This window comes from Miscanthus floridulus, chromosome 19 (genome assembly GCF_019320115.1).
Source record: "Miscanthus floridulus cultivar M001 chromosome 19, ASM1932011v1, whole genome shotgun sequence".
NCBI classification, from domain to species: domain Eukaryota; kingdom Viridiplantae; phylum Streptophyta; class Magnoliopsida; order Poales; family Poaceae; genus Miscanthus; species Miscanthus floridulus.
The window spans coordinates 98,172,724-98,186,012 of record NC_089598.1 but is presented as its reverse complement, the minus strand read 5'-3'; the positions used below and the strand labels follow the sequence as shown (position 1 = coordinate 98,186,012).

At 44.9% G+C, this 13,289-nt stretch overlaps 2 protein-coding genes and 1 long non-coding RNA gene across 5 annotated transcripts; all 3 read left to right on the top strand.

The window, feature by feature from the left end:
- Positions 1 to 1,820: 1,820 nt before the first annotated feature.
- On the top strand, positions 1,821 to 7,435 carry LOC136526707 (uncharacterized). Of its 2 annotated transcripts, XR_010776561.1 has the most exons (5): positions 1,821 to 1,968; positions 2,116 to 2,317; positions 6,589 to 6,906; positions 6,991 to 7,063; positions 7,224 to 7,435. It is a non-coding gene; the product is annotated as an uncharacterized lncRNA (long non-coding RNA). The 2 variants fall into 2 exon arrangements; XR_010776562.1 differs by lacking the exons at positions 1,821 to 1,968; positions 2,116 to 2,317 and adding an exon at positions 2,957 to 3,052.
- On the top strand, positions 4,959 to 6,408 carry LOC136528620 (uncharacterized). Its single transcript, XM_066521579.1, has 4 exons — positions 4,959 to 4,977; positions 5,066 to 5,568; positions 5,651 to 5,983; positions 6,046 to 6,408. Exons 1-4 carry the CDS (start codon positions 4,959 to 4,961, stop codon positions 6,406 to 6,408), a joined length of 1,218 nt encoding a protein of 405 aa, XP_066377676.1.
- A 189-nt stretch (positions 7,436 to 7,624) lies between the features above and the next one.
- On the top strand, positions 7,625 to 10,961 carry LOC136526978 (transcription elongation factor SPT6 homolog). 2 transcript variants are annotated; one of them, XM_066519555.1, is made up of 8 exons: positions 7,625 to 7,737; positions 7,816 to 7,886; positions 8,747 to 8,813; positions 9,846 to 9,966; positions 10,049 to 10,133; positions 10,226 to 10,337; positions 10,478 to 10,610; positions 10,727 to 10,961. In XM_066519555.1, exons 5-8 carry the CDS (start codon positions 10,065 to 10,067, stop codon positions 10,923 to 10,925), a joined length of 513 nt encoding a protein of 170 aa, XP_066375652.1. In that variant the 5' UTR covers positions 7,625 to 7,737; positions 7,816 to 7,886; positions 8,747 to 8,813; positions 9,846 to 9,966; positions 10,049 to 10,064; the 3' UTR covers positions 10,926 to 10,961. The 2 variants fall into 2 exon arrangements, with proteins under 2 accessions (XP_066375652.1, XP_066375653.1); XM_066519556.1 differs by lacking the exons at positions 7,625 to 7,737; positions 7,816 to 7,886; positions 8,747 to 8,813 and adding an exon at positions 9,543 to 9,672.
- Positions 10,962 to 13,289: the final 2,328 nt, after the last annotated feature.

Genomic DNA, 13,289 nt, shown 5'->3' with positions numbered 1-13,289 from the left:
TAAAAGAAAAAAACATATTTGTTGAATGGAAGACGATACTAGTACAGAGAACAAATTTACCTTGAGCAATAATCGCATTCACATCGTTCTACTGCTTCCACCTTTCCTGGTGCACTGGAGCTCTTCTTGAACGAATTCATCTGCGGCGGCAAACACAGCAGCTCAGACTCTTCCTTGTCAATGCAAGATTTATTGGGATATTTCAACCGAATAAGATGAAAAAAGTAAATTTTCTTTATTTATTTCAGAGCAGGAGCCAGGTTCGAAAATAGTTTGCATCGTCCTTCAAAAATAAAGAAACACTCGTAATACATATTCAAAAATTGTTTTTGAGTGAGGATTTGGCTTAAATGTTCTACTAGTATTTATGCCTTAATTAGTTGGACCATCTCAGCATGCATCAATCTAGGAGGTTCTCTTGAAAGTATAGCGGCATGTTAATAGTTGCCAATCAATCATTAAACCGAGTCATATCATAGTTGCTTATCAAAAGAGCACATCATAATTAACTTCTTGGCGAGACATCAAAAATATTTGCTTAGGAGATCTTTCCAGTAAGTTTTCTTTAGACGAGCCTTTTCAGTAAGATTGGTAACATGAAACTGCTGTTATTTAGGAATCTGATTAAAACTGTATCCATAATCAATTAATCACACTATAACAAAATCCAACATGTGCTACAAATCTTGTGACAAGAGTTTTTATCTGTTCCTCCTGTGCGCTTGGTAGTCATTTGAGAAGTGTTCAATTAATGCTGTTATTATAGAAAGAAGCGTGAGTGCAACAGTATACCTTCAGAACGTTTTCAGTGGTAGAAGCGCCTGAAGCAAAGTTTCTTTTTCCATGAATTGAAGAAGTTCCGGGCAGGACCTGATGAGTGTGATCAGAATCAAATAAAACGGACAAGGACATCAGTTAATTGATGCATATAACAAATTGAACTGTGTAAACAAAAAGATTACAGATGAACCCATCATCCTTCCAGCACATCAGTATTTAAGTTGCAATGCAATCTTAAAAGACGTTGCAATATTGAAAGATAGTGCAAGGGAACTAGGCATGAGCTTTTCGACAAAACGGATGAAAAACGAAAACAAGAAGTAGCGGCTAGTGTATACCTTCCACGGTGAACACGGGAGGGCGGCAGGAAGCCTGATGGTACGGCAGCCTCTTGGCTCTAGGTGGGCAACCAGAGGCGAAGCTGTCCTCTACCTGAAAAAGAAAGAAACCCCATTGAGGCAATCCGGACCGTTTCGACAGAATTTGCGTGAAATCATAATTAATCAAACAATCAATGATGAAATTTGAGACGTGTAGATGCTGACTGTCAGGGAACAATCTAGACCATTGGTACTCAGGCAGAGCAAGCAAGCACCTACCGACGAGATGACAGTCGTCTTAGGCCTTGCATGGAGCGGGCGCAGCCCCTTCAAGAGGTCATGACATGGCAAGATTCGCTTCGAGAGCTTGGTTCCCAAAAGCCGCAGCGCCATGGGTGTCTCGCGTGAGGCGCGATCCAGACTCCGCAGGTCGACGAAGCCGCTCGTGGAGACGGAGAAGACGATCCCAAAACATCCTTCCATCCATTATAAGCCACGGCGCCCGGAGACGTACAGCACTACAGCAGCAGATCGAGCCGGGGCAGGGGGCAGTTGCATTGCAGCCCGCTGGGCTGGCTGGGCCTATGAGCCAGGAAACAAACAGGCCCACAGTGTTGTATACTCCCAAGTCCCACGTACGAGCCGGGCTCTACCCATACAATGACCCCCTACTCGACGCGCGTGCGTCTTCGCGGCGGACCACGACGACGGGGCGCCGCGAACAAGTCCTCCTTCCGGCTTCCGCCGAGGCCTTTCTCTCGCCGAGAGGCGTCTCACCTCCCTCCTCCATCCGCGCCCGCTGCTGATACCTGGCCGGCGTGGCGGTGGTCCAGCACTTGGGATCGGTTTCTTTGTTCGCCGGACTCCGGTGAGTAACCTAGCCTACCTTGATCGGCCGGGCGGATTGAGGAATCGAGTCCAGCTTTTTCCCAGTTCTTTCGCGGATTTCGATTTCTGCATGGTACATTGGTGCCCCGCGAACTCGATATAATTGATCCACCCGTGGTTCGGTCAGGCTGAACGTTGAAGTCCATCGAGAACAATGGGGCGAACGGTGCCCTCAGATGAGGAAGGTATGCGGGGTTTTTCGCCGATTTCTGCCGTTTCTGATGGAAGTGGTTTTGTTGGAACCCTAGACGATGAGATCGAGGTCGACGAGGAGGAGGATCCACGGCCCTCAATCGGTGGGGATGATGGCGATGGCGACGACGAGGGAGGTTAGAATTTTTCTCGCGATTTCTTCCTGGTGTTTGTTCGCACGGGTGACGTGGGCGGTTTAGGTAGCCTGCTTGCTCCCCATTAGGCCTACTTTGGCAACAGGGGAACCCAGAGGGATCCCTGTGATTTCCCTAGGCGAAAAACCCACGAGCCAATCTACCTCGGGACAATCCGTCGCGCACTTTGGAAGCCCATCCGCGCCGGGCTCGAAGCCCGCTTCCCCTCCTTTTCCGCGCGGAAGGAATCCACTACTCTGGAGGCTGGGAAGGTTTCCCCGACTCGTCGCTCGCTCACAAGTCGCGACTCGTGAGGCTGCCCAGGCGCGAGGCCGCCGCCACCCCAGCATCCGGCCGCCGCCACCTCGGCATCCCGTCGCTGCCGCCCCCTCCGCCACCTCGGCATCCCGTCGCTGCCGCCCCTCCGCCACCTCGGCATCCCGTCGCTGCCGCCCCTCTGCCACCTCGGCATCCCGTCGCTGCCGCCCCTCCGCCTTCTCATCGCTTCGGCTCACGCCAACAGTGAGCATGCCTCAACATCTCTGTGCACGCTAGGGTTTCGGGTCTCATCCTCTCTCTTCTTTCTTGTAGATCCTGGGGCTGCCGCAGCCACCTCAACGCCCGGCTGCGTGAAGCTGATCCAGTGCCGCTGCCGCCCGCCGACCGGACCGCACCGGCTCAATCTCCATTGCTCCGTGACTGCCCCCGCCTGGCCGCCTTGCCTCGTCCCAAGATCCAGTGAGTCATTCCTCCCTCCTCCTTGTCCCTCCCAAGTTTGAGCTTCTGCGACTTGGATGTGTACCTTTTACTAATTGGATGTGCTTGTAGTAGCATGCTGAGAATATCATGTTTTATCTGATGGTTCACACTTCGAAATCTTTGGTCACACTTCGAAATCTTTGCATATCTATGTTGGATAGGTTCCTAGGGTTTCATGGTATAAGGCTACACCAATTCCTAAATCTCTAGGTCCCTAATCAACTAAGGTATTTGATGCTGTCACAGGCACAAATTAGGTTTGATTTGTTAGTACCCTCTGTTTTGAAAGATGAATGACATGTGGCATATAGCAAAGTGGCAAAAGAGGGGCACTACAGCATGGCTGTTTGTACAAGGCATTTAAAAATGCCTTTAAAAGTGGCCAAAATGCCTTGAAAAACCTATTTAGGCATACATGAAAATGTCTGCTATAAACTGGACTCAAAAGGTTTTTTTGAGGCATTTTTTCAAAACGCCTTTCAATATTAACATATAAAGACATTTTCTAGGTGCCTATAATACTTTTAAAGGCATTCTGTACAAGCCTTCAAACATTGATGGAGGCATTATTAAAAATGCCTCCAAAACCAAGGTAAATCAGCACAATCCATTCGAGAATGAACCAACGTGAGCACACATTAACAATGTATCCATCCAAATATTAAAATCTTTCATAGAGACATAAGTTTCTATCTCCAAATATCCATAAAATAGAAAAGTAAACATGATCCTCAGTACTGTTGTTTAAGTTCTCATTCATGAATGATGAATTCTTAGTCCTATTGTTTATTTAGGTTCCCATTTATAAATGACAAGTTTCCTGCTCACTTTTAATTTAAAAGATAAAAAGCATGACATCCTCACATCAAAACTATATGCATATGCAAGTATAAATCCAAGTGAATAGATATCGCCTCATTGCCAGCCTTCTTATTGTCTTCACTTGGCGATTGCTCCTATTTGCTATAAGCTGTATGGATGGAACTACAAGCAGCATATATCAAAGAAATGCCAGGCACAGAGGAGACAGCAACCAAAACAAATAATTCATCTGGTTAAGCTTTATCTTGTCACATTAGCCACTAAAATATACTACAAAATTTATATGCCTTCCAGAAAAATATACATTTGGTTATTTGAGATTTAGGGACTGCAGCAAAGGGCCAAAGATATGCCCTCCAGAAAGGCATAGTATCAGGTCTCACTCAAAAAAAATCTTATGAGAACCATAGTTGAATGAAAGTATCTGTGTTACTTGATCACTGCTATACTGCTATATTGCGGATGTCTACATCTTAGGTAGTAACACTAAGAAACAGAGAAAATATTCATAACTGCATGGCTGAGTTGACAACAAATATAGCAGTACTAAACTAATGTCTACAATCTGCTTATAGGATAACTCAGCTGTATGATTACAGACTTACAGAGGCAGGAATGGAGTTTATATTTAGTTAAGACATCTTAAAACAAGGTAGCATAGGATATTGTATAATTGGAAAATAGGCCTGCTGCCAAAATAACAAATAGAAGACCTTTGGATCAAGAGAAAGACCTTTGGATCAAGAGTCATGCCAGTTCTTGTAGTGGAACATGTAGCCACATTCTGTATACAAAATAATATTGTTGGTGAGGCTTTCTATACAAAAATTCAGAACTGGATTGTAACCTATTTACTGAATTGGTGAGATTCTTACTGATACACTAGATTTTGATGGAAGATACATTTTAATTGTTGTATGCTTTGCTTCTGTCGATGGAATTTTTTGTTGGAAGAGGAAGAAGATGAGGAGCTATTCTTTGTTCTTGGGAAGAGCATGCTAGGAATTTTCTGAAAGTCAGCCCTTGACTTTCAGAAAGTTCCTAGCATGTTCCTCCTAAGAGCATGCTCTCTCTAGTGCTCTGTTTGGCCAATTGTGGTTGTGAATTTGTGGTACTTGGCAGTTTTATATATATATATGTAATAATATAATTTCATATATGTAACACTAGATGCTTCTTGGGAAGAGCTTGCTAGGAATTTTTTGTTGGAAGAGGAAGAAGAAGATGAGGAGCTAATCTTTGTTCTTCTCCCTGCTGTAATGCCCTTTCTCGACGAAGAGAAAACACCTGAGCATACCTCTTCTCTTCCTAGTGCTAAAAAGGTTAAAGAGATCCTCGAAGGACACGAGAATTGGTGCAAGGAAGAATTTAGGATGGAGGCTGAAATATTTAGAACTATAGCAAACTTTCTCAGGGCCGAGAACTTTCTGCGTGACACACGTGGTATGAAGATTGAGGAGCAACTTGGTCTTTTTATGTTCATGCTCTCTCATAATGCAAGCATAGAGAGGCTAAAGAAGGAGTTTCAACATAGTGGTGACACAGTGCATAGGAAAATATATGATGTCTTCAATATCATTCCAACATTAACCCAAAAATTCATCAGACTTCCGAATCCAAGCCACACACACATGAAGATTACATGTGACCCTAGATTTATGCCATTCTTTCAGGTTGGTTAATACATACGGTACACTTTCCTTAATACCATTCCTAAATACAATCCAAATCTTTAGTAATTTTTCTTACTTGCAGAACTGCATCGGCGCTATCGATGGTACGCATGTCCCAATCATAATTGGACAAGACAACACCAGTCCCTATAGAAATAGGAAGGGGACACTATCACAGAATGTTATGTTTGCCTGTGACTTCAACTTGAAGTTCACTTTCATCTCATCTGGTTGGGAAGGATCCGCATCTGATGCAGGAGTGTTGCGGTCTGCTCTTGGCAAGGGATTCACTATGCCAGCAGGCAAATTCTATCTTGTAGACGGTGGATATGCAAACACACCATCATTCCTTGCTCCCTACCGAGGAGTTAAGTATCATCTCAATGAGTTCAGAAGACGTGGCCAGAGGGGAAATGCATATGCCAACTATACCGAGGAGTTAAGTATCATCTCAATGAGTTCAGAAGACGTGGCCAGAGGGGAAATGCATATGCCAACTACAAGGAATTGTTCAATCATCGGCATGCGATTCTTCAAAATCACATTGAGAGGGCCTTTGGGGTTCTCAAAAAGTGGTTTTCAATTCTGAAAGTGGGGACACATTACCCAATTAAATCTCAAGTTATGATTCCAGCAGCTGCTGCTGTGTTTCACAACATCATTAGAGGGTTGAATGGGAGTGAAGAGTGGCTAGACATCCTACCTGATAATATCAACCCATCAAATTATGTCGGCATGCCAGAGGGAGACACTAACTACCCAAGTGAGATGGAATCAAACCATGGAAATACCCTACGAGACCAGATAGCCCATCAGATGTGGGCTGCCTGTAATGTGTAGGATAGTAGTTATGAGTTATGCATTTCTGTGTGATGCAACATTCTGTAATAAATTCTCCAATACATTCTATAATATGTTATGAGTTATGCATTTCTGTGTGATGCAATATTCTATAATAAATTCTCCAATACATTTTATAATATTTTATGAGTTATGTATTTCTGTAATTATTTCTTGCAGCAATGTCGAAGGCAAGGGCTACATGGAACTCTAGATATGAGAAAGGGCTTGTTGACATTATGAGGGACCATGTGAACATCCCCTTTGTTTAGGGGTCAGAATGGATGGAGTGGAGAGGGTTGGAGAAGTATCTCAGAGAAGTTTACCCAAATGTATCATTTAGCACGCTTCACAAAGCAGCAGCTACAAGAGAAGGAAAAGGAGCTAAAGGGCAGCTGGAAGGCGATACATGTAGCGTTAAAGGATAGTGGTGTTGGTTGGAATGACTCATTGGCCATGGTCATTGCGGAACCGGAAAAATGGAAGAAACTGATCAATGTAAGATTTTTTCACTGAACCAAAAAATTGTTGCCATATTCTGGTTGCAAGTACTAACTATGCTGTTGTCTTGGTATTAAATAGGATAATGGAAAAATGGCTAGGTTCCAGAAGAAGCCGTTTCCTTTATATGAAGACTGTACGTGATTGTATGCTGGTATGTTATTTGAAACTTCTCTTTAAAGTTATGTGGCCTTATTGTTCTACTTGAGAGTAAAGCACCATCTAACTTTATAGTATGACTGTGCACTGCTTTCAGTTTAAGTTATAGTATGCCTGCACTTGAAGTATGATTGTGCACTATTTTTTTTGCATAGGAAGTGTTGCTACAGGAGATCTAAACTTCACATCAACTGAGCACTTGCAGCCTGCTCCTCTTGTTCCTATTGCTGCTCCGGCTGCTCTGGCTGCTCCTGCTGCTCTAGTTGCTCCTGTTGCATTGTCTGATAGCACAAGTCCAGGTGCTACTTTTGATGGGCTAGACGTCTCAAGTGCACGCAATGAAGCTCAGTCTGCACCTTCCAATCAAGATTCTATGCAAGGAACGAGTAGTGGGAGAAAACATAAGTAGAGTCACATTGGTGCTGCTATTGATGGTTTTGTGCAATTTAAGAAGATGCAAACAAGTAAAACAATGGAAGCACTCAATGAAAAGAAGAAACAAGAAGCATTTTCAGTCGACAAGTGTCTCAATGAAGTTGATGCAATGGAACTTACTGATGTGGAGAAGGCGTATGCTATGAATATCTTCAAATCTGAGATTGACAGGGAGGTATTCATGAAAATGAAAAACAAAAATGTTCGTTTGAATTGGCTCAAACAGCAGATTAGGTAATGTTTGGCTGCCACTGGATTAGTTTACTTTGGTATGACTTAGCTGCTAATGCTTTTCCTTGTGCTTACTTGCAGTGCTATCTGTGGATGCAATGTTGGTGGAGGCAATATTGGCAGAGACAATGTTTTAATTGAGAAGATATCAGGTATATTATTTGAATTTGCCCTTCTATCTAGAAATTGATATGGCTCCAATGTGAAAATTGATATGGCTCCAATGTGAAAATTGATACGGTCTACTCTTGGCAGAATGGGCATTGTGATCTTGTATTGCCATAAATGTGTTGTCCTAGGACTACACACCAATAAATGTGTTGCCTATTGGCATACTCATTTTAGATGAGCCCTGGTGGAAGACAAGTTAGCTTGCAGTTAAGAATTATGAGCTCCTTGAGAGCAGGCATGGCCATAGCTTCTGTAGTCTCACTCTCGCTCTCCTCCTCCCAGTCCCACTCCTCCCATTCGCACAAGCCATCCAGACAAAGAAATGTCAGATTAGGAAATGTTACTACTGATCTAGCAGTGACGTCTATACCTCCACCCACTGCCAGGGAAGAGGGTGACTGGAACTCAGGCCCAACACTCCTGATGATAGGTGTGTTGTTAATGGCCAGAGTCTCCAAACTAGGGAGCTGGTACAGACCGTTAGGGAGTTGGGTGCAACAACAAAGTTTGTTCATCCTTAAAATCCTCAGGCTCTTAAAGCCACATGTAGCTGGAACCATCATCCAATTTGGTACCCATGCAAGCACTTTTGGTCTTTTGCTAGAGCCAGGAGAGCCACCTTGGGCAAAGCTGGTAATCTTAGCACGCACCACATTGAGCTCCAAACCAAAAGGCAAGTAGCCAAGTACCATGAGATTGCATGGTTTTTGGTGTGGACAATATTTGCTATGGCATGCCACATGTTTACCCTTGGTTCAAGTTGATGTATCCTAGCAGCACTAGATTAGTTTACTTTAGGTATGTCTCTAAGCTACTAATGTTTTTCCTTGTTTACCTGTAGGGTTTTTGGTGTGGAAGCAAATGCATGATTTGAGAAGAAAAATGTTTTTACTAGCTGCAGTGCCTATGTGAGAAGCTTATACAAAGGAGTTCTTTTTTTTCTCTCGAACACTACTTATGAAAGGAGTTGAACCATAATTTTTTTTCATATATGTCTTGGATATCTGGATGGAGATGATCTATGATTTGGTGACGAATGGATTAGCTAGGTTGAATTTGCCACTTGAATTAAATTTTCTATGTATTGGACTATGTCAAATAATTTTGATATTGTGATTTTTCATGCATTATGTGCATGAAAATATTGTGGTTGGCATTGATATGTGGTGATTTCCTTATATTATTCAAAAAAATTTGTTGTTTCTTGATTTTCTAAGACATTGTTTTCAATTTTCTAAGACGTACCGAGGTTCAGTGCAGCTGCAGTAGAGCAGAGCAGTGACTTGGCTTTCACTAGATTTTAGACGATAGTTAGACATGATGTCAGATTTGAAATATTTATGTATTTGTATAGAGACTTATTTGACTTTGCTTTCACTAGATTTCAGATGATAGTTAGACATGATTTCAGATTTGAAATATATATGTATTTGTATAGAAACTTATTCCGGAGATTTTCATGGTTCTGTGGTTCTAACATTGATCTGTGGTGAATTTCTTATATTATTTAACTTTTTCTGTTTTTTCTTGATTTTTTTATGATTTTTTGAGATGTTGTTTTCAATTCTTAGCACCAAAGAAACCAATCAGCATCAGCTGAACTCTTGCTCTCGTGAATCCTCAGTCCTCATAATGGGATGCCAAACAGTCTCACGGGAAAACTCCTCCCGCATGGATATCTCCCCAGGATTGTGGCGGGAATCAGATGTTCGAAAAAATCATCACGTGTGGCTCTTTTCCCGGGGTTAGTTCACTAGTGCTGCCAAAGTAAGCCTTAGGGAGTAGTTTCCCTTCCTATTTTCAAACTATTCAGTCTGTCTGTTATTTTGCGTTGCTATTGAAATGGGGATTGTAGTACTCCTTTTGTTCTTTATTAGCTTCAATTATGATTTCGTCTGGGGTTAGTGAAGTAACAACTGGATAAATCTGTTGATGTGCAGAGGATGGTCTAGACGAGTATGAGAATGATAGCTTCATAGCAGACTCTGATGATGAGGAAGAAAATGTGGGAGGAGAGGAAGTAGAACCGAAGAGCAATGATGAGGGTCAAAAAAAGAAAAGGTACTTGCAATTTGTTCCTGCTAGAAATAGATGTAATATAGTCTATTGTGTACATTGTCCTCAAATGTATGAGATTACCCAGGGAATCAGAAGACTTCATGCTTGATGAGGATGACTATATGTTGCTCGAGGATAATAATGTCACCGGCATCAGTCGGCCAAAGCCAGTATGTTTTTAGTCTAAGTTCTCCTATCCTTTTCTGGTGTGTGTGTGTGCATGTGCGTGTTTATGAAGAATACTCATTTTGTCTTGTTGTAGGGAAACAAGTTTAAGCACTTGAAGAAGGCCGGGAAGGAATCTGAAATGGATGAGCACTCTGTTTTTTCAGATGATGATGGAACAGGGACAAAAGACAGTGGCAACGGGAGAGGTGAGTACTGTTTATTTGGTGACCATCGTGATAGCTGGACCAGAAGATTCCCTAGCGTCTTTTTTTATTCCTGTTATTCCTGGACGTGGTTGAAACTATTTTTCAATCAATTCCAATTAATTCCAATTCTATTTCCTCAGATGCTATGCCTTTTGAGGACTATGAGGATGACCAGCAGGCAGAGGAAACTGAGGAGCTTGGTAATTACGAAGATGATTTGGGAGGTTTCATTGTGGATGATGATGAAATTGATGGGAATGGCCAAGTTGTAAGGTGTGATTCGTTGTGTTTCTATCATTCACCAACCAGTTCCATGTCTTTGGCACTTTGCAAAATTACATATTACGGTGTTCACTCCAAGTAATGTGTACAATGGCATATACTTGTAGAAGGATGAAGTTTAAAAAGAAGGTACCACGACAAGCAGCAGGTGTATCATCATCTGCTCTACAAGAGGCCCAAGACATATTTGGTGAGGTTGATGAGTTGTTAGCACGAAGAAAGCAAGGGCTTGAGAGGGAGGCTTCTAACTCAGGTGAGTTGAGAGGGAAGAGGCTTGAAGACGAGTTTGAGCCTGATAGGACTTGATGCTCTATCGGAGTTGCTGTGCAGGTTATAGGGGTGGAAGAGGGGAGGACGTGGTCTGTACTCTTGACGTCGACGAGGGCCCGTGGTGGCGAGAGAGCGGCGGCTGCTGCGGCAGCCCTAGAGTTCACGTGGTGCTACAGTAACGAGGTACTATCCACGCGAGGGAGAGAGGGTAGGGACGGCTGGCTCCCAAGGGAAGCCAGCAACTTAATTGTTGCTTTCTACTTAATTCCAATCATCTCAGATTACAAGTATTTATCATTCCCTATAGATGCTATAATTAAGAAACTATATCTATCTCTAAGAAAATACCAAATAAGCGATAAATTGGGCCTCTAAGCCCCTTAACAGACTGCCCCCTAGCCACTATTGGGCCTACGCCTGGCATAGGGGATGCCGGTCATAACATCTCTCCCCGCCTACGCAAACAGCTCGTCCTCGAGCTAGAAGTCAGGGTAGACATCGCAGAGATGCTGGAGAGGCTCCCATGTCGCATCCTCCACTGGCAGGCCGCGCCATTTGACAAGCATGTGCCACACGTCTCGCCGAAGTTGTGCACGAAGGGCGCGCTCCGGAGCTGGCAACAGTCGGCCATCCGATGTTGGCGGCAGCAGAGCAGGAGCCGTTGGGGGATACCTTTGTGGGGCTTCAGCAGCCCCACATGGAAGACATCATGCAGGCGGTCACCCTCCGGAAGCTGGAGGCGGTACGCCACCTGGCCGATGCGCTCCAGCACTTGGAACGGACCGGTGTAGCGAGGGCCAAGCTTCCCTTTGGCACGGGGCTCGAGGGACTGGGCAGCGCGGTGGAGCAGGCGCAACCATACCCAATCCCTGACGGCAAACTCCTGGTTGCGGTGGGACGCGTCGTAGTATTTCTTGGATAGCTGCTGTGCTTGGAAAAGCCTTTCCTGAATCTCCGCGAGCACCTCGTCGCGCTCCCGAAGAAGGCCGTCCACCGTGTCCGTTCTGGCCGACCCGGCTGTGTAGGACAAGATGGCCGGGGGTGGCCAGCCATAGACCACCTCAAAAGGTGTGGCGCGCAGTGCCGTGTGGAAGGAGGTATTGTAGCAGTACTCCGCCCAGGGCAGCCAGTCCACCCACGCTCGCGGGCGGTCACCTGTGACACACCGAAGATACATTGCGATGACTTTATTGACCACCTTAGACTGACCGTCTATCTGCGGGTGGAAGGTTGTGCTCATGCGAAGCGTGACGCCGGTCATCTTGAAGAGGTCATGCCACACATGACCAGTGAAAACCGGGTCCCTATCGCTGACGATGGAAGAAGGGAACCCATGCAAATGAATAATGTCGTCGAAGAATGCACGTGCAACCGAAACCCATGCAAATGAACAATGCCGTCGAAGAATACACGTGCAACCGAAGCGGCGGAGTATGGATGGCTGAGGGCGATGAAGTGCGCGTACTTGGAGAATCTGTTGACCACCATGAGAATGATGGATTTACCGTCGACCTTGGGCAGGCCCTCGATAAAAATCCATCGAGATGTCCGCCCAAACCCAGGACGGAACATCGAGGGGCTGCCATAATCTAACGGGCTGCAGGGACTCCGTCTTGTTCCACTGACACATGGTGCACGCTCGCACGAAGTCTTTGACAAGAGCGCGGTCGTCGGGGATGTAGAAGTCCAAGCGCAGGCAATGAAGCATCTTTTGGACTTCCTCGTGGCCCATCGAGTGAGCCAGGAGGAGCACCTAATGGCGCAGGTCATCATAAGCTGGCACAAATATGTGAGCACCGTGGAGCAGGAGACCATCGTCGATGCGCCAAGGTGTGGCCAATGTGCCTTCCTGGAGGCGCTGAAGGAGAAGCTGAGCGTCCCTTGTGATGGGATAAGTCTCATGTGTGGGCTGGTCTTTATGAGGCTGTGCTGGTCGCATAGTCCTTGTGGCTGTATGGGCTATTTTTTAGGACAATATCTTAGACTAGCATCTTGGCATATGCTTGGCTGGCTAGCAGCCTATAAATATGTACCCCCAACCCTTCAGGTTGGCATGGCATTTGGAAATAAACTAGAAAATTGCCCCAACTTCTAGTGTCATCCTCTCTCGATGAGAGTAAGAATTCTGCTACTACCAAGAGTAAGAATTCAGCGACTAACAACTGGTATCAGAGCCGTATTGTCCTATAGCCTGAGCATCTTCTGCTCATCTTCTTTCCCAGCCTCGCAACAGCCCCAGCTAAGAGCAGCAACAGCTCCGGCCGCTCCTGCTCACTCTCCCTCTGCACAGACGAGCAGCAACTCGTCTAAAGTAGCCCTCTCCCCATGCAACAGCCCCCCGGTAGCGCGTCATGTCTGCAGGGCAGTCTCAGCGCTCGGTCGCCTCGAGCACGCGGCGTC